We start from the raw sequence: 27,612 nt of genomic DNA, 5'->3' as shown, positions 1-27,612 counted from the left end.
AGGCCAATCTTGGGTGGAACGTTGATAGACATAACATCCCCTTTCGGTGAGAAGTCTGCTTGGGAACGTGTGCACCTGTGGAGAAAGCACTTAAACACTAGAAGCATTAGAAAATGGAGTCAGTACAGCTCATATATACACTGAACCTGACAGGCTGTCCATGTTTCTTACACCATAATAATGTCAAGATTCCATTAAAACAAGGAATCATCCAGACATCTGTTTTTACAATTAAACCAGCCTGCAGCGTTCCATGTAAGACACGATGTTACGTGATTTTATTGGGGTGTCTGAGCTACTGACTCCTCTTTGATAAGCATACAGGAATCAAACTCATTTTGGGGGGAGTTGGTTTCAAACTAATAGTCCCTCTATTAATTAAAACGATTGGTTCTAGGAGAGAAATCATCACCGCTCTCAGGAACAGCCCTGGAAAGATTAGCAGTTGAAGGACTGCAGTGCACAGTTCCTTGGCAGGGGCGGGGCTTGTCTGATTTTCCATAATGAGGTGATGAAGTCCTTTAGATGACTTAGCCGGGTGTTTTGCTTTTCTGTCGGCCGAGAGCTGAAGGTGGATATAAGACTGTTTTTTGATCTCCTCTTTTTTCCCCTTTAACTCTGTGTTCATCAAACCTTGAAAAGGTTCAGTGCATGAAAAAAGTTGTTCCTTACATAATAAGATTTTTTTTTGTTTTTTGGGTCCCTCACCTTCATAGGAGAGGGTAGTTGTAGTGGTACCAGTTGGTCTAAGACCATCAAAAAGTCTGGAGAATCTGCCACCTCTTTCTGATTTGTCTGTAATTTGATCTTCTATAGAAGGTGTATATGAAATTAATTTTTGAACTAAAGAGTACCTGAAATGCCCTTGAGACCTTATCCCAAACTCAGTGTATTTAGCAGCATGCATATGAGCTGGGATCCAATTAAAGTTAGTAAATGTTGCACATAGTGTATAGGACCTGTTAAGTGTTCCACCTTTTTGAGGTCAATAGCAGAGGGAGAGGTGTTTAAGAGAAAGGCCAGATGATTTCTAGCCCTCCAGTTGATGTATTTTCTACAAAATGAGAAGATATTTACCAATATACTATTAGTATCGTAGGTTAATGAGGGGTCCGTATTATAAGGAACTTGCAAACAATCTTAACTTTTGTCTATAGGATTCAGGTTGGTCTCTATCTTTATCACCCTTTCCCTGGATGGTTAAATAGGGAATACTTGAGCAGGGTTTTCTTATCTTAAGAGCAACAGGAGTTCTCCATTGCAATTAATTTTGCTGTAACAGGTCACTCCTCTCACCACAGACTTCTGAAAACTCCAAGACTCCAGAATGGCAAGATAGAAAACACCACACAATTGTCCAAAAGGCAGTCCAAATTACATCCTGCAGCATTCAGATAAATTGTACACCATAAAAGAGCTCAGTTGAAGCCTAATAAAGATACAAATCACGGAGTGCCAATTTAAGCATCTGCACCGGTTGCCATCTTGTCTCCTCCCTCCCTCCAATGGAACTGAAGAAACATTTCCGAGGCTGATGGGTGGGAAGGAGTGGAGCAGAGCTCCAGGCCATCACTCACTGACACAGAATCGGGAACAGGTAGAAACAGCAAAAACGGCAAGCCAACTACATCACTGCCTTACAGGTGTCGGGTTCTGACAGGTGACCACTCAGATACTTCACTGCATCAGGCCAAGCTGGATGAGTTAAAGCTCTTTATTGCTGGATCACAAGTTCATGACTCTAACAAGGCATTGACAGGAATGCTGGTGCACAGTAAAGCATCAATTGTTGTACTCTCCTTTCTCCTCCTTTCCTCCAAGCTGAGTCATTAATTTGGACGCAAAGCTTCTAGGTGAAAACTGTTAGTCCATCCCGTGAGAAGAGTTGCTCAAGGCTAACCCTTCTTAGACAGAATAGAAATGCAGGCATAAACAATCCAGCTGGAAGCTGATAAGACGACAGTAGCTAATGAAGATTTATACAGTCGTCCCCCCCCCCCAACCAGATAACACACAGTCCAGTCATGGTAGACATCCAGCAGGCAGTCCGAGCAAGAAAGACATCCAGCAGGCATGTCTGACCATAGACTCTGCTTTCCGTATATTCTGGAACTGATAGGCAAGGAGGATCAGGCGTCTGGACCCAGTTGGCAAGGAGACAATGCCAATGCTTGGGTTGCACCAAAAAAGAAATGCTCCTTCCCCCCTCTCCAACAGAGTTGAACGAACGTTTCCGAAGCTGATGGGCAGGAAGGAGTGGAGCAGTGCTCCCGAGTCCCATTCATGATTGGCAGGGGGGAGATAACTCCATTCTCTGGGAAATACGCCCCCAAAAGATGCACAGGACCTTCCCCCCCCGCCCCTCTAATGCAGTTAAGTTTAATTGAACAGACATTTCCAATGCTGATGGGAAGAAAGGAGTGGCAATGCTCCCCTGAATCCTAATTGGCAGGGAGACAATGCCGTTGCCCAGGTCATGCCAAAAAAAGATGCACCTCCCCCTCTCCTCCAACAGACTTGAATAAACATTTCCAAAGCTCATGGGTAGGAAGGAGTGGCAGTGTTCCCATGAGTCCCGCTCCCAATTGGCAAGGAGACAACAACGTTGGGAAGGCCTCCCCCCAAAGATGCAGAGCACCTTCCTCCTTCCCCTCCAATGGAGGCAAGTTAAATTGAATGAACATTTCCAAAGTCAATGAGCAGGGAGAGGGGTTGGTGCTCCTCCCCTTTCGATGACCCGGTTGACAGAGAGACTGCCCAGGAAAAATGCATTCATGCACGCTGCGCACATTCTCCTTTTCATCAACGAGCTTAAAGCTAAGGGCAGCTCAGTCTCTCAGGATGGTTTCATCATTGTATGCAAACTTGTAGTTACGGAAAACAAGATGCTACAACTGCAGCTCATATTGTCTGGCTGGCCTGCCTGGCTGCACCACTGTTCTGCAGTTAAAAATGAAATACAAACTTTAGGTGGGGTTGGGGGGCAATCGTTACAGTCTCATTCTCCAGTTTTGTTCCCCCATTCTAGAAGCTGCTTTAATGGCCCAAACCAGCAATTTTATTTTCGGCTAGTTATGCACACACCTAGTAGTTATCAGTACCTGTAACTTGATAAGATTTTTAATCAATTACAGAATCTGTCAGCCAATCTTTGATTTCTAATTAGAAGTCTTCTTGGAAATAAGCTTCTTGCATCCTTTGCATAATGTCACAGAAGATGGAAGGAGTTCTTTCTCCCTCACTTTTTTTAAAGTCTCCAGTTGTGAGTGGAAAAACCAAGCCAGCCAACCCCTGAGAATGAAAATAAGTCTGTTTTGTCCTTTCATGTTTAATTAGAACTGAAGCAATGATGACACGTTTCCGCCGGACTCCAGAGGAAGGCTGGAGTCTCTCCTGAGTCATTTCAGGCAATGCAGGCCGAGACAAATAAATGACGGAAACAGCGGGACTTTTGTAAAGGCACTTGATAGGCGTTCGTTAGATAATGAAACAATAGTAAGTTGTCGGATACATGTACTGAGGTTGTACTCAACCAGCATCGGTTATATTAAACCACCAAGAGGTGGCAAAGAAAAATATGCAGAGGGTGCAGAAGAGAGCGACGAGGATGATCAGGGGTCTGGAGACTGAGCCCTAAGAGGAAAGGCTGAGGGCCTTGGGAATGTTTCGTTTGGAGAAGAGGAGGTTGAGGGGGGAACATGATTGCTCTCTTTGAATACTTGAAAGGCTGTCATTTGGAGGAGGGCAAGGAGCTGTTCCAGTTGGCAGCAGAGGGTAGGACTCGAAGCAACGGGCTTAAATGACATGCAGAAAGATACCAGCTGGATCTTAGGAAAAACTTCTTCACGAGTAGTTCAAAGGTGGAACCAGCTGCCCAGGGAGGTGGTGAGCTCCCCCTCACTGGCAGTTTTCAAGAAGAGGCTGGACGAATCTTTGTCAGGGCTGCTTTAGGCTCATCCTGCATTGGGCAGGGGGTTAGACTAGAAGGTCTGGATGGCCCCTTCCAACTCCGTGATTCTGTGAATATGCGGCATCCTTATGTGGTTTGAGGATGCCATTTAAGCTTGGTTGGTGCTCCTGACGTTTGCAGAACCCAACACCTCGAATTGTTCCTCAGATCCCCCTGAGTATCTCATTTATGTCATGAGGCAGTCATATACTCTGATACTTAGTAATGATATAATTTGGCTTTCTTTCAGGGGAGATTATGTGAATGCTTTGGCACACTATGAAAAAGGAATTATGGGGAACAATAAGGTAATGGTGTGCTCACAATTATATTCCTTGTTTTCTTCATAATCTTTAAAAATCACCATGAACCTTATTAAGAAGAAGCTGATCTAGTCATATTAGAAATCAGTTTTGCCACTTAAGCTATGCATATTAAAGCAAATCATACCAGATATTTAGAAGAATGTTACTTAAATGTTAGTGTTATTGCTTTATTTCAGATCTGTGATTCTTTGTTTGGCAAGGAAGAATGAAATAGTTTTATTTCTGTCTTGATTAGAAAATCTGTGTTTTGTATTGATGATATTTAAAAACTTTGAGTCATTAATTTGAGAGAAACCTTGCTACAAAAAAGTAACTTTTTCTATCTAGTGGATTGATTTGAAAATACTGCACATATGCATGTTGGCTGTTCCTTGCATAAAATATTTAAGAAGTTATAAAAATATGTATTGATTTTAAACACTAAAAGTAATCTCCCTTTTGGTAAGTATTATTTTTAATGCATCTAAAATAATGACACCTTTGTTTTTCATTGGGGGGTGGGTGGGTATGGATCATAGAATCATAGAGTTGGAAGGGACCTCCACAATCATCTAGTCCAACCCCTGCACAATGCAGAAAATTCGCAGCTGCCTCCCCCCACACCTCCAGTGACCCCTATTTTTATGTCCTATTAGTGTTATGGTGATTTGTTTCTTTTATGATGATGAGGATGACTGCTGTTACACCTTTAATACTGTACTCTTGATTTCCAGTTCCAAGAGCATGATGAGGCCTGCCAAGCTGGAATTGCTCAGATGTCTATTCGCGTGGGTGATATTCGACGGGGCGTCAACCAAGCCATCAAGCATCCCAGCAGGATTTTGAAAAGAGATTGTGGAAATATTCTGGAGAGCATGAAGGTAACTCATACTTGTGATTTCTAAAGTAATGGATTCTCAAGTATGAATTTGCATACTTTGAACCAACATTTGTTTCCCTTCTTTGTATTGCAGCAATTTTCAGAAGCTGCCCAACTCTATGAAAAAGGGCAGTATTATGACAAAGCAGCATCTGTATATATCCGTTGCAAAAATTGGTAAGTGTAGAATTAATATGCACTCTTGTAAAAATGTGTAATTAACTGGGAAATAGGAAAAGCTTTGTTGTGACTGTTGGAGTAATCCAAGATCCTCCACCCCCCATTTTATTAAACTCATAGGAACATTTACTTGCCCAATGTCTTGTTCTAAAAGGATTATAATTAAAATCCTGTGCCCAGACAAAGCAAATTCTCTGCTCAGAAAAGATACAAACTGTGTAGAAGTTGAGCAAATGTTTGAATTTACATTGTTTAATCTGGTTTTGCTAGTCATGGGATGGGTAAGGACACTGAGGTCCCCCCCACCCCACCCAACTACTGTGGGTCTTGACGAGTTCGCCCTTTTGCTCCTGTGATTTCAGCAAGCACCGCGCACACACTTTAAACATATTTTCACTGCCATAAGGTCTAAAGACAAGCTTTTAAAAAAAGTGATAACTAGGATTCTCAGGAAGTTACCATATTCTGAACCTTTTCTGCACTCCCACTAAATCATGGCGTACAGATAGCTAAGATTATAATAAATGAGATCTTAAGGACCTGTTTTGAGTGCAACTTGACAATTTTTGAGAAACTTCAACTAAATGAAGTTACCTTTGATCCTTGGTACAATTTTGTGGCAGACTTGTTTGAGACAAAAAAAGAGTGTGAAATTATGATCCTAAAATAACGTATCGTTATGTCTGTCATCTAGGGCGAAGGTTGGTGAGCTTCTCCCTCATGTGTCCTCACCAAAGATACATTTGCAGTATGCCAAAGCAAAGGAAGCAGATGGCAGGTATATCTTAATTTTTAAAGACAAATTCAAATGCGATATTGTAAACCTACAATCATAGTTGAATCTGTGAGTTGATTCTGCTAAATGTAACAGGACTAGCATCTGGGCGAGTATGTGAAGGACAGCATCTTTAATTCATTCAGAAATGGAAAATGAATCACTTCATTTTCCACTGCTGAGTTTTAAATCTCTCATGGTAAATGTGATATTATTTGTGCCGTATCCTGGAAGGAACAGTAAAAGAAGAATACTTGTACAGAATATTTTTTCCTCCTCTTGCTGCTATTTTCTTACAACATAAAGTTGTTTTAAACGGATTTGAAATCTATAAGGTGGAAAAACAAATTTGCTAAGCCCTTTTTAGTAATTTAATTAGTATGGAGAGAGTGCATAAGTAGGGCTTCACAGTGTAACATAAAAAGAGCTGTCAATCAGCCATAGATCTTTTTAAAATATATTTAGCCAGCATGGGTTTTTAACTTTTTAAAGTTAAGTTCGTTACTATATGTAAATTAGAGGTGTTTTTCTTTCTTGGACTGTAGTTTTGAGATCTGATGAGGCTGAGAACAGAACAGCATAGCATTAAATAACGTGCAGTTTGGCCAAAACAAGAAAATGCAGCTCGTCCTTAGATGAAGTTTGGTCCAGGAAGCCATCAACAGAGACGCCATCAAAGCTTTAGAAATGCACAAGAGAGTTCAGGAACCAAACTGGTTCTGTAAGACTGTTGTCTAAGATCATCCTGAGTGACCCAGTGCCCAGCCAGCACCCTTGGTGGGCAAGGGGTATGTCCTAGGAAGGTGTTGATCTAACTGTAATAGTGAGATCTTCATGACACCACCAGACTGGATTGTAAGCCAGTGCAAAACATTAAGTCCAGCCATGAAATCAGAATCTGTCCTCCCTGTATTGAAGTTACCCAAAACACTGGATTGGATCCCACAGATCTGTTCCGGTAATGACCGCACCTTTCTCTGGGGAGCCTCAAAATTCTTTCCATGAAAAAATTTGCCAAAGTGTTTCCTGTGCAATGGAATAGATGGTACACAGACACTTCATCAGCAAATAAGGACACACACAACCTCCAGAATACTCCACACCTTCAAGCCAAGGAATTCCCAGAGCATGCTGCATAACTTGGGTTCATCTCCGGAGCTTCGGTGCAGGCGCTCATTGGGACTGCACGCGCACAAGGCCAGCCCTGGAGAAGGTTTCCGGAGCTTTCTAGGAGTGCCAGTTTCCCGCCCAAAACATCACATGACCAGGAGGAGGGGCAGCATTCCCTCAGTTCTCTTTTTGCCGCCATAGAGAGAGGATCTCCACTGCTGTCCTCTGCTTTTCCCCTCACCTCCTCCTGGAGGCTGAGGAGAATTATTTCTTTCAAAAGTTTCTGTCTGTCCGTTCGTTGTTATGGCCCAAGAGAGGCTTCTTCATGACGCTGGAAAACGCCCGCCCGATGGAAGGCGCCTGCTCCCCCCCGGGCACCCTTGAGTCCCACCGGAGGCTTCTCTTAGTGGTTCTCAGTGAGCCCTCCGTGCCAAGGCTCTGTCCCAAAGGCTTTGGCTGCCTGGCTGCCTGCCTACTAGGGTTGCCAGGTCCAGGTTGTGAAATTCCTGGAGGTTTTGGGGGTGGAGCCTGAAGGGGGTGCGCTTTGGGGAGGGGAGGGGCCTCAGTGGGGTATGAGGCCATAGAGTTCACCCTCCGAAGCAGCCACTTTCTCCAGGGAAACAGATCTCTGTGGCCTGGGGATCAGTTGTAATTCCAGGAGATCTCCAGCCACCACCTGGAGGCTGGCAAGCCTACTGCCTGCCTGCCTGGATAAAGGCCCTTCGCCTCCTTGGCTGTATCATCTCTGAGGGGAGACACCTGGGGGTGTAGCTGAACATAGCCATAGGTTGGGAAGCTGGGAGCCTTTTTTTTTCTAATGGCTTTGGCTAAATAACTGGCCCCCTAACCCTAACCCTTGGCTGTGTCAGCTCTGAGGGGAGACACGGGGGGGGGGGGTAACTTAAAGAGGCCTGGGAGGCTGAGGGGTTCCCCCCACACACACCAAGGCCTTTGCAGATGTGCCCAGCTGACTCCTCCCCCCCCCCAGGCTGTCCTTGGTTCTGAGTGCAGCCCCTGGAGGCTAACATGGGCAGAGCAGCCTGGAACTCTCCAGGGGGTGGTTGAGGCTGCTCAGCTGCACCTCTAAGCCCATTGCTTTGGGAAGGCCATTTCTTCCCCCCTGGGTTCCATGTATACTCACACTCCTTGTTTCCTGCCAGGGAATGGTGCTGGCTCCTCCCAGGGTTCTCAGTCCCATTGCCGTAGGATTCTGCAGTCATTAAGGAATGTGCAAAGGGTCTCTTTTAGCCAACACAGAGTAACTTTATTCAGCAGAAGCAAAGAAAAGAACACAAGGCCCAACAGAGGCCTTCCCTAGAAGTCCCTCAGCCAGTTTACACAGATGTGAGTAAAACCTGGACTGGAACGGCTGCAGATGCTAGTATCCTGGGACTCACATGAAACATGAAACAGACTCCGCAGCCTGCAATTGCTACTACTAGGAGAGACTTCTTACTTCAGTTGTGTTCAGCTTCTCTCTCGAGTAGTTCCTGTATGACACCATTTCTAACAAGAGCCAGTTTGGTGTCGTGGTTAGAGCATTGAGTTCTGGGAAATCCAGTTTCAAATGCCATTTTGCCTGAAAGGGCTTGCCTGTGACCTTGGGCTCATTGCGTTCCCCCAGCCTGGCTTGCTTTGCAGGGTTCTCGTGTGGATGGAATAAAAAGATATATAGGCACTTGGAGTCCCCATTGCGTTGAAAGGTGGGATTTAGATAAACTCCCCGCTCATCTTTTTTAAGGGCGTCTTATGTTTCTACTAAGAAATGGTGATCCAAGACAAGAATCCTTGACACACGAACTTCCATTAAATTGGCTGCTGTCAGAGCCCCTATTGCAATCCTTTTGCAATTTTTTACTTCATTCCAGTAGTCGTTTATTGTTCTTGATGGCTGGCAGATTAAATAACACTTCATCTCTAATTCTGTCACTGTGAACTTTGAAGGCTGTTAGCTTATGTCAGAAGTAGAATTCCCCTGCTGCAATTTTTCCTTTAAACTGCTAATCCACAGGCTCTTGTGATTCTTTTACCATCCCCTTTGCCGGGAGCAGGACACACGTTTTAACCCCGTCCTGGGGCATAAAGGGTATAGGCCAAAGTGATATGAATGGACTCTCTTCCCACAGAGAGTCCCTGTTGTTGGGAGTGCAGACTGCTGGTGGCAGGATTTCAATATCTTGGAAGTTTTTAAAAAGCACAACAAGTAAGCTGTCCCATTTGAGGCTGCAGTATAGTTTTTTCCTCTGGTCTGTTGATGGTTGGTAACTGATCCTTTCCAGGGCAACCCCCCCCCCTTTTTGTCCCACTAGTTGAAAACGAGTTTCTTTTGCCTTGTCTGTCTTAGTTGATCCACATTTTACTAAGATTGTTCAGTGTTTTCACTTTCACAATTGCAATTATGTGTTCTTATATACCTGTTTGTGTCACCTTGGCAGAATATGATCTTCAGTTTAAGTTTCACACTTCATGGGACACCCAAATTTGTTTTTTTATTTCCTAGACGGAACACACCTGCATCATTCTCATGCTTTCAGTGCTCTGTTTTCCCAGGGCACTCTCATGGTGCTGCAACTCTGAGAGACTCTCTGCATGAGGTGCCGCGGCGCATGTTTATCAAATGAATAGAGATGCCACGTTAGCCGGGAAGCATCGAGCCGGTGGAGATTGGTGTAGTGGTTAAGAGCAGTGGGACTCTAATCTGGAGAACCGGGTTTGATTCCCCACTCCTCCGCTTGAAGCCAATTGGGTGACCTTGGGTCAGTCACAGCTCTCCCAGAGCTCTCTCAGCCCCACCCACTTTGTAAACTGCTTTGAGTGGGTGTTAAGTTGTCCTGAAGGGCAGTATATAAATCAAATGTTGTTGTTGTTGTTGTTATTCATTAATGTCATCTTCACCTCCCCTAAGGCACTGTCAATTTCACCTCTCCAGTCGAAAACTGTGTGGGATCTCAACCAGAGGGCAGTAAGGAATGGAAATGGGCTGGAGCTGCCTTCCAGAGCTGGGCTTGGACTTGGAGAGGTTATAATGGGCTGAAGTTTCCCTTCTGGCATCTCACAGCCCCTTCACACAGCTCCAGTATGTGCAAAAGCCTTGGCCCTGCCACTCGCTCTGTCTTTTTAAACTACCCTTCCCAGCTAACATTGCATCTCCCGATACGTGCGCTTCACGTGTCATTTAATGCCATCTCAGGTGTTGCCCCTGCAGTGCAGGAGCCCCACTATGAGGCTGTGCCTGCAGGTGGTCTTCTGAAAAATGACTTTGTCTCTGCTTTCACCAAGAGTACTAGACATACCTTACTTTTCTGTGTCTTTTGTTTCACTGCAAATGCTCCATGTCATCGTAATGCATTGCAGTAATGTTTCCTCAACTAATTGGTGCCAACTCCTAGATACTCTGATTGTAGGCATGGGCTATTTGGCCCTGCAGCACACGGTGGTGGTCCGTGGCCTGCCCTTTTGATTGCCCCTTTGTTTTCAGGTGCCCCATCATTGGGCAATGCCCTTGCTAATCCACTGGCAGGGTAATCTGTGTTTATGTTTTATCTCCTGGCTGTTGTTTGCTGGGCAGATTGTTCTGCTAGCAGCACAAGGTTCTTGGATGGTGCCTAGTGTCTGTCTTTTCTTTGGCCTCATCAAACCTGTGTCACTTTCATTATTCTGGTGTGGATCTGCTGTGTTTTCACTCCTGCTGACGGCTTTGACAGTTTTGGTGAACTCCTTTTCCTGCACTTTTGCAATAGTCTCGGGTGTGTGTGTGTGTGTGTATTGTCCTGAATGGCAACTGCTGCTGTATTTTGTACTTCTGAGTGGACTGGAATCTCTGTTGAGGCTATAGCATGACGTGGACCCTTCTCCTTGTGCTATTGATTATTTTGGGGACTCAAACACTCTTAACTTGCCTCTTCCTTACTGGATCTCCAAGGACATTTAGAGTAGTGGTGTAACCCCTTGTTAACTTTTTGCTCTTCCCTAGTGCTTCTTTTTTAGTGTACAGCACTTCCACCCATGGAATGAGAACATTGTGGGTTTCTGATTCCACCCCACCCCACCCCACATTCATAGAGCTTCACAATGTTAATGTGTCCAGTGAGGGTTTTCAGCCCTCATGACTCACAACACTATCGGTTGCATTAGTCGTTCAGGCTCCAAAAGAGACTTGGCAGGATTCTCACGCAGCCCTTCCTTTGTGGGTCTGTAGAGGTTCTCGAGCTGCCCCTTGAGTGCATGACTGTTCAGTGCCCTTTACCTAGCATGGCTGTGTCCCCCCCCCCCCCCAGAACACCTGCCTTTTCCTTCCTGCATTCCCACTTGTACTTTGGCAGAGACGCTCTTAGAGAACTCCCAGCTTTTTTACAAGCACCTCTTGGGTGTATGTCAGTGAGGCGCTAAGCATCCGTTGGGAAGGGGGTCTTACTTTGAGAGCTTCACACCCACCTCTTTCAGTAAGTGAGCTTGATGCTTTCCCGGTTTGAGTCTGCACAGAAGCCACAAAGATGAAAACAGGGTTGCGCTTAACGGCAAGTGTCGTTCATCGAGTGGTCATCTACACATCCTTCCCTCCGGCCCCACTGTGAACTCGACGGGGGTCTCTGGCGACAGCATGGAGAGAACTGTGGGAATAGCACCCCCCCCCCTTCCTGGACGTGTGATGTTTTTGGTGGGAAAATGCCAAAAGGGGGAGGGGCACTCCTAGTCTTCTAGAAAGCTCTGAAAATCTCCGTTTCTGTCTTGCGCGTGCACAGTCCCAATATGTACCTGTGCTGAAGACCGCTTGATGAACAACAGTTACATGTAAGAGCAACCCTGTTTTCTGGATATATTGTGATAAGAGAAACTTGGCACTATTGGAGGTTTTTAAGCTGTAATTGAAGTTCCATTTAATTAACCTATAGTCTCTTTCAATAGGTACAAAGAAGCTGTCTTGGCCTATGAAAATGCCAAGCAGTGGGACAATGTTATCCGGCTATATTTGGATCATCTTAACAATCCTGAAAAGGCTGTTAGTGTTGTTAGAGAAACACAGTCTCTTGATGGAGCCAAGATGGTAGCCAGGTAACTGTTATGTATAGAACCTAGTTATCCAAACTACTGATGTATGATTTTATCCACATATGTAACTATAATAGGCAAGTTATAAATACAAAGGAATTCTTGTTTCACTTTAAAGCCTGCATATATATTAAATTGTGGATGGAAGATCGTTTCATCAGGTAAATGATGTTATATTCTCAACCATCAGAAATTAATAAATATGCACATGTGCATGGTATATAGCAAAAAAACATGGTAACCCAAGGGTGTCAAAAGGCCATGGAATACTAGAAGAATTTTTTTGCACTTCTTTGTAAAATAAAAATGCTCTAGTGATACTAATGTAGGCTCCATAGCTTTATTAAACTAATTAAACAACTGTTGTGGGTAAGGAAGATTTAATCTCAATGGAGGCACTGATTACTATAATCAGATGTCCATATAAATTCTGTTTTGCAATTTCATGGTACAGTGTGATGGGCAGCTTCTCATCATCTGTCTGCCAGGCAGCAGAGCCTAAAAAGGACCCAGTCCCACTACCATCCCTGCTCCTGCATGGAGGGAGAGGGTCAGGAGTCAGTTATTTGTCCTAGCTGTCATTGCCCACATATCCAAGCAAAGTGAACAGAGATGATCCCTGTTAGCAGACGTTGCTCATTAGCTTAACTGTGTTTGTCTCTTCTGAGTCCTTGTGAGACATGGAGAAAGGAGCTGACTGCAATTCCTTCAAGTTCTTTTAGCAATGGCAATAGGGGTGTGCACAGGAAAAAGATTTGGGTTTTCTGCTTCAATATTACAAAGCATTAAAAAATTGGGAAAACTCGAATCTCAAATCCATTTTCCTGCTTCAGGTATGTGAAGCCGCCTCGGTATTATTCGGTAAGCTTTGGCCATTATATCCAATGGGAAACACCATTTTCAGCTATCTGAGGGCCTGGGGGGCCGAATAATACCATATTTGCTGGAGACCTAGTCTTAACTGTCCTCTCACAACCACATAACTTTCATGAAGATTGGACTTCAGGGGGCCATACTATGGCCCCCCAAAGAAGGTGCTCCTATCCACCTCCAATCTCAATTGTTCCCTATGGGGAAAACTTGGGGCTATCCAGGGGGATGGAGGTGGCATTTTAAAAAACAAATCTACAAAATATTCAGGGGATATACCACTGATTGTCCTCTCAAGACTCCCCAAGTCTCATGAAGATTGGATTTTGGGGGGGCCATTTATAGCCCCCCAAAGAAGGTGCCCCTATTGACCTCCTGTGTGTGGGGGGGGAGATCGTTATTCCTCAGATCATAGACTCACCTCAAGGATGGCCTGCTGCCCACCAAGTGTTCAAGCATGGCGCAGGTGGAGTTCCAGTGAATTGCAACATCAGTGATCAGGCGATGCTCTGGCACGCCTGTCCTGTCCTGCTTCTGGAGCAGTTCATGAATGGGCTTCACACTGCACAAGAAATGACTTGTGAGTCTCTTGACATTTCTGCAGAAAACACTGGAGCTCATGAGTTGCGGGTTCCTGGGAGGAACCTGTACCAAGTGTATCCGTCACCAGGAGGTGAAGTTTGGGACGTACAGTAAATGTGCTTAGGAGAACACACATGCTACCGCTGCCCTCATGTTTGCACAACCGTCTGTCCCATGGCAACGCTGCCCTTGCCTACCCAGTCTTCTAACTCCCTCCTCATGATGGCACTGATGTTCTCCGCTGTGTGTGCCACGTTGAGAACCTCGGTGTGGAGCAGAACCTTGCAGTGGCTGGCTCGGGAGCCTCCCATCCATCCCTGCCTGACACTTGGCATCCCACCCCCACCCTGAAGGTCCTCAGGTTGCCACCAGTGCACAGTAAGCAGGCACGTCCATATGTCCAACGTGAAGGGCACATCTCTCCCAGCAGCATGAGACAACTGTGCCTTCACATGGTCCTTGGCAGCCCTGTAAAAGAGGGCATCACGGTCCTGCTCAACGTGGTGCGAGCAGGGATTATGTACCAAGGATAGCCATCATGGAGCAGCCCTTGGAAGCCAAAGTTGTCCACTATGGAAAATGGTTGACCATCTAGTGCCAGCTCCTGCCTCAGGCACCTGGGTTGGGGGTGAGGCACCAGCCTGCCTGACTTCAGCCTTAAAGGACCTTCAGGGAATCTGCAGGAGCCCACTCTGTGGAAGGAGGAGGGTATACCTCACCCTCACACCCTCTCAGTCCACTCGCAGGTCCCTTCAACCTGACATTGTCCCCATCCAACTGTCCCGATCCGTCTGTCAGTCTTACTCCTCCTCCTCTTCACCTCCTTTCCTCCACCTCCTCTCTGCTGTTCTCTCTCTCTCTCTCTTTCTCTCTCTTACTCTCCCACTGGAGGGTGGGGCTGGCTGGCTTCCACCTGCTCCTTCTGACCCTCTGGGGCTTGGGAGCTGCTCCACCTACTGTGGCTGAGTTGGGGATGAGCCTCAGACTCCGGACAGGGGGTGGTGCTTCATCAGCTACCTCTGCAAAGAGAGCCTTGGAACCCTCTTGCTGTCACGAGAAGCCAGTAGTTTAGAGGGCAAATGTACAAGGATTCTTACAACTAGCCTACCTTAATAAAATAAATAATTTTTTACTCTTATAACTCTCAGAAACGCAAAATATACAACCTAAATAAACAATTTTTTACTCTTATAACTCTCAGAAACGCAAAATATACAACCTAAACACCAACCCCTCAACCAACAAAAAACAACAGTTAACAACTCAAACCTATCCCAACAGACAGCAAATATACCAACTGGTAAAGCCCCCTCCCCAAAGAATTTGCAAAAATTAACAGGAAAAGGAACAGGAACAAACTAAAGCAAAGCAAGTTAGCCAAGCAACAATAAAATGGCAACAGAAGCCATACAACCTCAGGATGCACCAGAAGCGCGCCCCCCTCCCCCAGAAGAACAGCAGAATTTGAAAGCCAAACCAATTAAACAGAGCACCTTAAATCAAACCACCCACACACAAGCCAAACAAATCATTCACCATTAAAGCCAAGCAATGCATCCCCACAAAGGAAAAAACTTGAGCAAGCAAACAAAATTAACGCAGCAAGATAACTCCCCAACAAAAGAACAAGCAGCAAAAATTAAAAAGAATATTTATAATGCAAACAAAAATTTTTTCCCCTTCCCCCCCAACCCAAGAAGACAGCCAACCCCCTCCCCCCAAAGAACCCCCCCCCCACGAGTCTAGTGACTCTCAAGCCAGTCTCCAGGCGCAGTCAGTCGGGTGCAGGTCCAGTCAGGTGGTCCCAAAGGCAGCAGCAGCAAGTCCCGCAGGAGAATCATTAGCAGCAGGGAGTCCATACGTGCAGTCCAGAAGTCCCAGCAGTCCAGCCAAGTCACAGCCAGAGTCCAAAGAGAGAGGCAAGCCAGGCAGTCTCTTTCCAGCAACACAAGGGCACAGCAATATAGGCTTATGAGCAGGAAAGGCTTCAATTAAATCCCTGCAGCATTTTTTAAAAAGGCACTCTCCTTCCAGAGAATCCCCATTGGCTGAGAAGGAGAGCTGCTGCAGGGATTGGCCACTCTCAAAGTCGGCCCCTTCCCTGATCCCCCTCCCTCTGCTTCTTACTCACTCCAACCCCTTCCTCCCCCCTCCCATCAGGTAAAAAAGGCAGGAAGCACTTGCTCTTGCTGTTCCTTTGCAAAGCAAGAAAACAGAGCTACCATATTACCCAAAGCATTCCAAAGCACTTTGATAAGCTTTGCTTCGGTACTTCCAAATCGCTTCATCAATACAGGACATGCTTCAGTAATACCAAATCTTACAAAATTGGGTAAGATTTGGTATTTATTACTGAATCCCAAAGCACACATCCCTAATTGCCAAGGCAAAAAGAAGCACAATAGAGCCATGCTCCGCTGTCTCCCTGGATGTCACTCCCACAGGAAATGTGCGGTCACCTCAGATACCCCTGTGAGTTCACAGGGGCCTCTGTCAGGATCTTCCATTCCCTGTGGGAAGGACACTTGGGGAGGAAACAGCATGGCTCTTTCGCAATCCTTCTTAGTTCTTCTGGTGCTGTTGAGGCCAAAAGGAACACGGAGTCACACTCGGCCTCCTCCCTGTGCGCTTGTGTGGGGAGGAGTCCGCTAGTGGTCCTTTTGCTTGCTCCCCTACACTGGACCTGGAGCTGGCCCTGGACCCTTCTGATGTTCGTTTGTCGAATAGTGGTGTCTTTAGTTTAATTTAAATAAACCATGAATTTTTTTGTTCTGTTTCAGATTCTTTCTGCAATTAGGTGACTACGGTTCTGCCATCCAGTTTTTGGTTATGTCCAAATGTAATAATGAAGCTTTTTCCTTGGCTCAGCAGCACAATAAGATGGAGATATATGCTGACATAGTGAGTGAGTATTGCAGGCCAGGAATAGTATTTAGAGTTTCTTACCAGTGCATTGTACTTTGTCTTTCTGCCACCCAGCATGTTTTTTTTTATCATGAAAACCCTTAAAATTACATTGTAAAATTTGTTAGATGGCATGTGCTCCCAATACAGTATCTCTATTTTCAGAATAGCACGAAATAGAAGCCCATTGGGCTCTTGCAGTTTTTCAAGTCACAGGAGAAAAAAGACAAAGCATGATGAAATTATTTCTCCATTGAGAATGCTCATCAAACAAGAATTCTGACTGTATTTCACTCCAAATTGTTGCAGGTTCTGAGAACACCAGTAATGAAGACTATCAGAGTATTGCCCTATATTTTGAAGGGGAAAAAATGCATTTTCAGGCTGGGAAATTCTTCCTTCTGTGTGGACAGTATGGCCGGGTTAGTATTAAACAATAAAAACAATCTCACTGGGTTGTCTTCAACTGCAGCTTTTATAGGATGTGTGATTGTGTAACTACTAAATATAAGCATAAAAATCATTGAAATAGAGTTGGAAGGGGCCTTACAGACCATCTAGTCCAATTCCCTGCCCAATGCAGGAACAGCCTAAAGCATCCCTGACAAGTATTCGTCCAGCTGCTCCTTGAATGAGGGGGAACCCACCACGTCCCTGGGTAGCCGATTCCACTGCTGAGTCACTCCTAATGTGAAGTTTTTCCTAATTTCCAGCCAGTACCTTCCCGCCTCTAGAATAAACTCATTGTTTCAAATCCTATCCTCTGTTACCAACAGGATCAGCTCCCGTCCCTCTTCTAAGTGACAGCCTTTTAAATACTTAGAGCAATCCTGTCTCCCCTCCATCTCTTCTCTAAACTGACCATTCGCAGGTCCCTCAGTCTTTCTTCAGAGGGCTTGCTCTCTAGGCCCCTGATCATCCTGGTTGCTCTCCTCTGCACCCATTCCAATTCAACATTTGAAATGAGGCCTCCAGAACTGCACACAATACTCCAGGTGGGGTCTGATGACCATGGTATATAATAGGACAATGACGTCATGTGATTTTTTTAATGTTTTATTACAACAGAACAACATTAACAAAAAAAAATACAAATATAAAAAGGGAAGGGGAATGAGGAGGAAGACAAACCAATTATTACTCTTTTTACAGACTTGTCAGATTCGTTATTTAGTCAATAATTCTTTCGTATTACCCTTATTTTTACTACATACGTGGATTCAGTCTTTATACACGTGTATCCCCATTACTTCTCCCTAGTTCAGCATAATATTTATTCCCAACCGTATAATTCTAATTTTCAAATCCACAGATCACTAACTTTGACTTCTCTTTCACATACAGAAAGTCCATGAAAGGACTTTATATGTTTACCGACATACCCCAAGATTGTGTTCTCTTTTTTTGCTGATGCATCACACTCATGACTGCTCATGTTTAGCTTTGCATCTACCTGAATCCTACGCACTGATATCCATAAGTGAATCCTTCATCCAGTACGCATGGTTTGCTTTTTTGTTACCCAGGTGGAGAACCTAGCACTTATCCATGTTAAATCGCATCATATTCAAATCTGCATACTTTTCCAGCATGTTCAGATCTCATTGAATTCCAACTTCAAGGGTGTTTACTACTACTCCCAGTTTGGTGTCATCTGTAAATTTAATGAGTAATCCCTTCACACCCTCATCCAGATCATTTATTAAAATAGCATTGGGCCAAGAACTGAGCCTTGTGGCACTCCGCTGAACACTGCCATCTAATTAGACATGGACATGTTCAACTTCAGTTTGGAGTAGTGGTTGAGAGCGGCAGGACTCTAATCCGGAGAGCCAGGTTTGATTCCCCACTCCTTCGCTTGAAGCCAGCTGGGTAACCTTGGGTCAGTCACAGCTTCTAGGAGCTCTCTCAGCCCCACCCACCTCACAGGGTGATTATTGTTGTGGGGATAATAATAACATACATTGTAAAGTGCTCTGAGTGGGCGTTAAGTTGTCCTGAAGGGAGGTATATAAATCGAATGTTGTTATTATTATTCAGGGTATATTTGTAGTGGGCTTCAAACTATGTTGCGGCATCCCCATCAAAGTTTTGCAGCATAAAAGCATCTCTAAGTCCTGTGGAATGGGATTTGTTATTCCAAGTGGGTGCTGCAGGCAGTGAATAGGTTAGTGTGTAGTTGTTATGCTTTTAAACTACACCTTCCAAAGCCCCCTCAGCTCAAAGAATCAGGAGCAGCTGTAAATAATTTAGATTTCAATATAGTTGTTTATAGTATCTGGTTAAGAGCATAAGAGCAGTCATGTAGGATCAGACTAGTGGTCCATCTAGTGCAGCATTTTGTTTCACACCGTGGCCAACCAGGTGCCCCTGGAAGGCCTGCAGGCAGGACATGGAGGCAGAGGCTTCCTCTGTTGTTGTCCCCCAGAACTGGCATTCAGAGGGTTACTGCCTGTGAACATTAGGAACTTGAGCAATCATCGATTCACAAAGAAGAAACCAAGTGTCAGGTCTTGCCAGGTACTTCCCCAAACACTTCACTGCATCACTCTGGTGTATGAGTTAGAGATGTTTTATTAAGGAAAGATACCAGTATCAAGAAGCTGTGACAATGGAAAGTGACTGGGATGCCTAAAGGTAGTACAAAAAAGGATCAATTATAGGCCAGTGTCTCCACCACCACCCCCAGTGGGAAGGAGAGGCCTTTAGAAGCTTTGGCCGTGCATCGCCTGGGAAGAAGGGAGGGGGAGAAAAGAGCTCAGCTCAGTCTCTGTGTTAAGTCCAAGGTCAGGTTCTCAGGCTTCGGCAGGAACTCGTAACCAGAACACCTTGCCTGGAAGATAAGCAGTAACAAAGCAACAGACCTCTGGTTCCAGTCTGTGCAGACTCAGAGGCACTGCAGCACAATACACCTGAAGCATGGCAGGTGTGCTGAAGGCCCATCTGACCCCAGGTGGGGAATTGTGTTCCTGTTCTGCATTTGCAGCACGTTTCTTCGTGTCCTCAGTGTTTGAAACCTTCCAGTCTAGCCACCCAGCAGTTAACCTATGAATATTTTATGAAAGCTAACGCAGAAATATATATGAGCACAAAGTATATTTTTATATACTATATCATTTCCTCTAAGAATAAAAATGAAGATGATAGAAAATGTAATTTATTTGCAAAATGTTCTGACTTTTAATGTATGTGTTTTTTTCAGGCATTAAAGCACTTTCTGAAAAGTCCAAATACAGATGAAAACATGGCTATAGAAATGGCAATAGAGACGGTAAGAAACTTCCTTTGGCAAATGAAGGCAAGAGAATGACTCATTTTAAAGAATTCTGCAATCTCTCTTATAATGATTAAGCAGAGAAACAACACCAGGCTAACTATTATGAGTTCTGTCTTATATACTAATAGCAAAGTGGCCCTGATCTGAGGATACTTAAATCCGGAGACTGGAGCCATGAACAGACAAAACAGATTTTTTTATACACCTAAAAAATGCCCCAGGTTTGCAGAAAAATCTGAAATCTAAAAAAATACATTGGGCTTTTAAAAAAAAAACAAAATGATAAAAGGAACACCTGTAGCTTTAACAGATGCTCTCAGTGGCTGTTGCTAGGCGATCATAACAGTTTAGTAAGTATCCAATCAGTATGTCAATAAAAGGCAGGGGGAGGAGCAGGGCCCTTTCTGGGCCTGTTTTGGCCTTTGAAGGAGGACTTGTTAGGGCAAGGCCCAGAAGCACCCGCCAGATGACTTAATACTACATGACTTGGATCAGTCACACAGGCCCAGCTGCTTGCTACTGTTCAGCAGCAGGTCCCTCCCCCAAAAAAAACCCCAGTGTAATGTTGTGGTTAGAGTTTCAGAGGAAGATCTGGAAGACCCAGGTTCAAATCATTCTGCTGTAGAAGCTCAGTGGGTGGCTTAGATCCAGTCATACACACTCATCCTAACCTAATAACAATAACATAATAACATTTGATTTATATACCACCCTTCAGGTACTTTTCAATAATTTTATCAATGATCTGGATGAAGGAGTGGAAGGGCTGCTCATTAAATTTGCTGATGATACCAAATTGGGAGGAGTAGCAAACACCCAAGAAGATAGAATTAAAATTCAACAAGACCTGAATACTCTGGAGAAGTGGGCAGCTGTGAATAGGATGCAATTCAACAAAGACAAGTGCACACTATTACATCTGGGCCACAAAAATGGGAAGCACAAATACTGAATGGGGGATACACTTCTGGGCAGTAGTCTATGTGAAAGGGATCTTGGGGTAAGAGTGGACTGTAAACTAAATATGAGCAGTCAGTGTGATGCGGTGGCAAAAAAGGCTAATTCAATCTTGGGTTGTATCAAAGGGGCCATAGCGTTGAAATCGCAGGAGGTCAGAGCCCCTCTCTATACTGCCTTGGTCAGGCCGCACCTGGAGTATTGTGTGCAGTTCTGGAGGCCTCACTTCAAAAAGGATGTGGACAAAATCGAGAGGGTGCAGAGGAGAGTGACAAGGATGATCAGGGGTCTGGAGACTGAGCCCTACGAGGAAAGGTTGAGGGCCTTGGGAATGTTTAGTTTGGAGAAAAGGAGATTGAAGGGGGACATGATTGCTCTCTTTAAATATTTGAAAGGCTGTCATTTGGAGGAGGGCAAGGAGCTGTTCCAGTTGGCAGCAGAGGATAGGACCCGAAGCAACGGGCTTAAATTACATGCACAAAGGTACCAGCTGGATCTTAGGAAAAACTTTTTCACGGTCAGAGTAGTTCAAAGGTGGAATCAGCTGCCCAGGGAGGTGGTGAGCTCCCCTTCACTGGCAGTTTTCAAGAAAAGGCTGGATGAGTCTTTGTCAGGGATGCTTTAGGCTGATCCTGCACTGGGCAGGGGGTTGCTCAGGGGGTAAAGATTTATCTGATGCTCAGTATGGCCCAAAAGGCGCTCTTCAAGAATTGCTCTCAGTGTGATACTAAGATGACACACGTGGATGAGCATGACCTCTGCCTCATGTGCTTGAGTGAAGGACATAATGTCACGGCGTGTAGAGTCTGCCAAAAGTTCACCTCAAAGATGAGGCATGAGAAGGCCCAATGGCTGAAAGCAGCACTGTGGGAGAAAGTATTTGATGACAGATTGAGGACTAAGGTTCCTAGTGATAAGGAGCGTCCGTCGGAGTCGATTCCGAAAGAAATACTTTGGCTACTGCTGAGCAATTCTCTCAAGCTGGATCTGTAACGTCCACGAAGTCGACCCTGCGATCAGATCCGACGGGAACAAAGCCGCGCTCTCCAAAGTACGCCTCGGATCCAAGAGCTTCTTTGGAACAGCATTTGGCACGGTTTACTTTGACTTTGTCTCATCGCCTTCATTCTCCATGACTTGAGTCTTCTGATGACGTGGTTCTGATTACTCCTCGAACCCCATCCCCTCAACTGCATACACCGGAATGATCTGTATCTGAGGATAAGCTACCATAACCGAGGGAGGCTCCATTGGCGGAGCAAGCTTGCAGCACCACATCTGAAACCAAAATGGAGAGGTCTCCACGGAGGGATCCGTTGGCTGTCCTGGCTTCTGTTCGGACCTGACATGAGTCGTCAAGGGCATCTTCACCAGCTCGATCCCATTGCAGTCAACATGGTTCCAAGCAAAGAAGACCTTCAAAGTCAAGGCAACAGCATCATGCCTTTTGTATCCCAGCGCCATACCATTGTCAATGGCAAAGAGCTCCATCGAGTTACGAGGTGTCGGATCCAAGGCCTTCCACTTCAATGGGGCAGGATTGGTTGCCCTCTCCGTTTCCAGCACAGCTGCAGTCAACTTACAACAACGATGAGGACGATAAGGAATTAGGTCAATTTGAGGATGGATCTGAGATCACATCTGATCCGTCACCCAACAATAATGTTGGTCTGAGTTCTGGGTCACCTTATGAGGATCTCAGCATCTTTTCTGAGCAGATGACAAGGATGGCAAAGGCTTTAGACATCAATATGTCTTCTGCAGGTCCTAAAACTAAGGCTAAATTGCTCAGTTGTATCTCTAGTGATTCTTCTGTAACTGTATCTTTCCCTATTTTGGTGGGCCTTGAGGAGATTGTGAATAAAGTGCGGAAGGTGCCTGCAAAGCTTCCAGCGACATCTAAGAGAATAGAGCAGATGTATAAAATCAAGCAGGACACTTGGCAGTCATTGGTCAAATACCCTCCCCACTCTTCACTGGTTGCAGAGGAAGTTCAACAGCGTAAGTCTGGTTCGTATTCCACTCTGCCGGCCAAAGAGGGGAGGAAGATAGTATGGGGTGAAGACCGTATTCTGTGTCTGCTTTGAACCTACGTATCGCAAACTGTCAGACAATAATGGCTGGGTACCAGTTATACCTGTGGGAGAAGTTGTCTTCTTATACGACGTATCTCCTGAGGACAAGAAGGCAGCCACATCCCTGCTTCAGAGGCAACCCACCTTTCCAGACAACAAATAAATGCATGAGCCCCATGCAGTTGACAATTCAGCGAGGGGGGCATGGCTGGAGCTGTGCTTATGTGGAGGCATTTCTGGTTAAGATCAGTGGCCCTTCCTCTTGAAACCAGAACTAGGACTGGAGGTTTGCCTTTTGAGGGCGATTCTCTGTTTTCCACCACTACAGGTGAGGCACTTAAGAAGAAAAAAGAAAATAGGCAGACAGCCAGGTTGTTGGGGATCACGTCTGCTGAAAGAGCCACTTATAAACTACTTTCCTCGGCATAGTCCCTACCAGTACTATGGCAGACAACAGCAGCGCCAATATTGCCAACAACAGATGATGTCACACCATCAGCTTAACACCTTGCAGGAGTCTCGGAGGCGCAGACAGTATAAGCCTTGGCCTTCTCAGCCTTCTATGCATCAGAAGGATTCTCAAGGTTTTGCAAAGCAGTTCTGACGGTGTTCAACAAACTCTAACCTGAACGTTTCTGACAGATTGGCACCTTTTCTCCCTGCCTGCCTGGGAGTCAATAACTTCTGACTCTTGGGTCTTGTCTATTATTAGTTGGGGTTATGGGTTAGAGTTCATGGAGCTTCCTGATTGCATTTGGCCATCAGTAGCTGTCAACAATACTTTGGTTGAATTGGAAGCCGAGATTCAAACTCTCTTGACTAATTCATGAGGTGCAAGGTGCAGAAGTGGTACCGGGTTTCTTCTCATGGTTCTTTTTAGTGCCTAAGAAAGATGGGGGGCTCTGCCCTATCTTAGACTTAAGGGGCTTGAATGCCTTTCTTAGAGTTTCAAAATGGTCACTCTGTCATCCATGTTTTCCTTGTTGAAGTGTGGTGATATCGCTATCAGAAAGGGACACCATAAATATTTGAAGTTTCTTTACCAGAACAGAGTTTTTCATTAAAAGGTGCTCCCCTTTGGGTTATCTACTGCGCCAAGGGTGTTCACCAAATGCGTGGCACCTGTTGTGGCTTTCCTTAGGGAACGGGGGTGTGCTCTATTTCCATACTTAAATGACTGGTTAATGGTAGCGAATTAAGGGGAACAATTGATGCAAGATGTAGACCTCATAGTTCACACTTGTACATGTCTGGGGCTACTGATAAATTTTGACAAGTCTAGACTTGAGCCCAGTCAGGCTGTTTCATACATTGGAGCGGGACTGGACTCTCCTGTGGCTAAGGCTCTTTACAACAAGAAAGAGCAAATAAAATTAAATCTATGATCTCAGCATAGAATCATAGATGTCAGGTCTTGCCAGGTATTTCCTCCAAGCACTTCGCTGCATCACTCAGGTGTATGAGTTAAAGTTACTTTATTAAAGACAAATGCCAGTATCAAGATGGTAAGGCAGGATCACTGGCTGACATGACGCAAGATAGCAAAGCAAGGTTAATTATAGGGCAAACTCCCTACCCCCAATGGGAAAGAAAATCCGTTAGGATTTGGCCACGTTCACAAGCCGGCCAGGAAATGGTAACCAAAACACCTGCAAAATAAGCAGCTAGCCAACCAGTCAGCAAAACAGGTTCCCTCTGCATGTTCTTAGAGGTACACTACACACTGCAGCAAGAAAGTCATAACACATGGCAGATATGCTGGAGGCGTATCTGACATACTGCCCCCGCTCCAAGATTCTTCTAAAGAGACCCCCGCCCCGGTTTCTCTGGGTACTTTTTGTGAAACTGTTCTACACAATCGGTGGTACGAAAGCCCCTCAGCCAATTCCAAGAAGAGACGGATGCAGAGTCCTGTGACTTTGAAGCAAGTCTACGTTTATTAAACGTGGAGGAACAATGGTTACACAGAGAGTAAAAGATCTCCTCATGTCCCAAGTTCATCAAAGCTACAATAGCTGTGCAAGAAGTTTTTATACCTTTGATTCATTACAATGTTGGGGTTCCCATTGGCTTGAACAGGCTCGGGACCCTCATTGGTGGTAAACGGGTATCCTCCTCTGGTAATCCAGAGGTCCACCATTGGAAGAATAATTCTGGTCATCCCCATAATTACAATATTTCCCATTGGGCATTTCTTATCAGTTTATTACATTGTTAGTACATCGTTTTTATCTTGTCAAGGAACACTTCTTTCCTCTTACAAACTTTCCCATTCATAAAGTTCTTAGTAAATCAAGCTCCCCTTACGAAGTATTTTTTGCCAAGTGCGCCTGAATGTCGCTTCAGCAACCTTGTATTTCTGCAAGCAGAGATAGTTTCTGTGGGTCCCGTGGGAGAGAGACCTCTCCCCTCCTATGGAATGTGTGCCTTATTCTAATAAACTCCTCATCTCTGCTGCTGCCGAGGGCTCCTCTTTAGCCTTGGAAAGTTCCATCTCTGCCAAGGTTCAGCAAATGTTTCTTTTTCTGCTGCTCTGTACCTTTCTTTGTTCCGGTTCCTTCTGGTTACAGCTGATCTGTCTTGTCTGTTCTACTGTCTTATGTGCTCTTGTGCTACCGCTACATTTTAGTGTGATTAATTAGAAACGTGTATTCTCCTATCATCCTACAGGCGCAATATCTTAGACTAGGGATACATATGTTTTTTCTCTACCAACAGCAAGCTGGCTCAGTATGCATACTTGGTGACCTGAGTTATTTCTTTGCCCCCTCCAATAGGAGGCAAATACTTACTAGTGCTTTAACTTTGGCATTTATAAGCATCTGCAGGCTCTATCATACATTCTCTATTTGCTTATGAAAAGGTGCTCTAAAGACTCCTTAGGACACAACAGGTTTGCATAGAACAATAAAAGCATATAAAATGTTTCAGGCCATTAAAGTTACTCTCATCAAAACTGACGTACAAGCTTAGGAGCATTCACATTGGAAGCCGTTACCCACTCCACATTACTCTTGTTGAAATGAACCCACTGACTTAAGTAAAACAATTCCCCCCGCTTCAGTCCAAAACCTCCTCGACTTTGTAGTGCGGTTGGCCAAACATCAGGATACAGAGCCTTCTTCAGGAGGCTGAAATGGAATACAGGGTGAACATTCTTTAGGTTCTTTGGCAGTTTTACTTTCACAGTCACATCACTGATCACCCAAATGACTGTCAGATAAGCCCCAGCATATCTGTCATGGTTGTGTTTGATTCCTGTTTCAGTGATGCTCTGGTCTTATTGCCAGTGTTCTGTGTGTTATCCTCTGAGAGTATACAAAGGTACCCCTGTGCTGAGAGAGCACTTAATTGCTTACCTTGCAGATGTTTTAGTAACAGTCCTTGGCCTGGGAGAGTGACCTTGGAATCTAGCAGAGACTGCACCAACTGTCTGAAAGACCTAAAGACTATGGAATATTTATGCTTTCCTCCCTGTGTTCTCACAATTTGCATGCTCAAATTCTAACAGACTTTCCTACACTATTGGGGGTGGGATTTTGACCTATAATTCCCTTAGCTTTAGTTACTAGCCTCATTCCAGCTAATAACCCTGTACAACTATCTTGATACTGGTATACTCATTAATAAAGTAACTTTAACTCGTACACCTTGAGTGATGCAGTGAAGTGCTTTGGGATGCCTGGCAAGACCTGACTATGACCTCAAAAGGCCCCAAATATTTCCACCCAGTTTCTTGCTCAGCTGCTCCCTCCGAAGATGTTTGGTGAAGACATAAACAGTCTCCCACTTGACTTCAGGGGGCAGAGCGTTTCCGATATGCTTGTTTCTTATAGTCCTCTTTGGCTTTGTCCAGGGTTTTTTTATCACTTCCCACAGGTCAATTAATTTAGTCCACCACTCAGTCAGATACCCTCCTTGTTCTCCTCCTGGGTACATATGAACGGCATGGCTTTGCCCTCAAACCCTTGAGCAACCATGAAGGGGGAGGCTCCCATGGAGCTGTGTATGCTATTGTTGTAACAATATTTTGCGAAAACCAGAAAGTCCATCCAGTAATTCTGCTGATAATCAATGTAGCACCTTAAAGTTTGCTCCAACACCTGATTAACTCTTTCAATTTGTCCATCAGTCTTGGGATGATGGAGGAGCTTAGACCTTGCTCTATCCCCGCCACCTGTAGCAGCTCCCTCTAGAACTTGGCTACAAATTGGACCCCCCTGTTGGAGAGTACCTTCTCCAGAAACTAGTGCAACCTGACCACATGCTGCATAAACAGAGCGGCCAACTTTTTGGCCGTTGGTATTTTGAAGCACGATATGAAATGGACCTGTTTCAAAAATAAATCCACCACCACTAGACTCGCGGTTTTCCCCTTGGAGGGGGGAAGGTCAGCAATAAAGTCCATAGAGATTGTGGCCCATGGCCGGGTGGGAGTTTCAAGCAGCTGCAGTAACCCGGGAGGCTTCCTTCCCTTCTTTCCCATCAGGCACACTTGGCAAGTGGAGACATGTTATGACACATCACACCTCATTTTGGGTCGCCAAAATTGTCTTTGCATTAGGTGTAGGGTCTTTACCCGAAATGCCCAGCCAACTTGGCATCATGACAGCTCTTCAGCACCTCTCCTCCAGGCTAGCCAGAATGTATAGTTTACCTTGCCGGTACCAGCCACCATACTCGCCCTATTCCAGTTCAT

The 27,612-nt window shown here is 45.0% G+C and overlaps 1 protein-coding gene across 2 annotated transcripts in view; it reads left to right on the top strand.

Moving 5' to 3' along the window:
- WDR19 (WD repeat domain 19) overlaps positions 1 to 27,612 on the top strand; it is a 107,887-nt gene that overhangs the window by 48,178 nt on the left and 32,097 nt on the right. For both annotated transcript variants that reach the window (XM_054990597.1, XM_054990595.1), the window contains exons 21-28: positions 4,200 to 4,257; positions 4,989 to 5,135; positions 5,229 to 5,311; positions 6,009 to 6,092; positions 12,105 to 12,251; positions 16,481 to 16,605; positions 16,914 to 17,026; positions 19,807 to 19,875. In XM_054990597.1, coding sequence (XP_054846572.1) covers positions 4,200 to 4,257; positions 4,989 to 5,135; positions 5,229 to 5,311; positions 6,009 to 6,092; positions 12,105 to 12,251; positions 16,481 to 16,605; positions 16,914 to 17,026; positions 19,807 to 19,875 — 826 coding nt within the window. The remainder of the gene's footprint in view (positions 1 to 4,199; positions 4,258 to 4,988; positions 5,136 to 5,228; positions 5,312 to 6,008; positions 6,093 to 12,104; positions 12,252 to 16,480; positions 16,606 to 16,913; positions 17,027 to 19,806; positions 19,876 to 27,612) is intronic.

This window comes from Eublepharis macularius, chromosome 10 (genome assembly GCF_028583425.1).
Source record: "Eublepharis macularius isolate TG4126 chromosome 10, MPM_Emac_v1.0, whole genome shotgun sequence".
NCBI lineage: Eukaryota > Metazoa > Chordata > Lepidosauria > Squamata > Eublepharidae > Eublepharis > Eublepharis macularius.
This window is presented reverse-complemented; position numbering and strand designations above follow the sequence as displayed.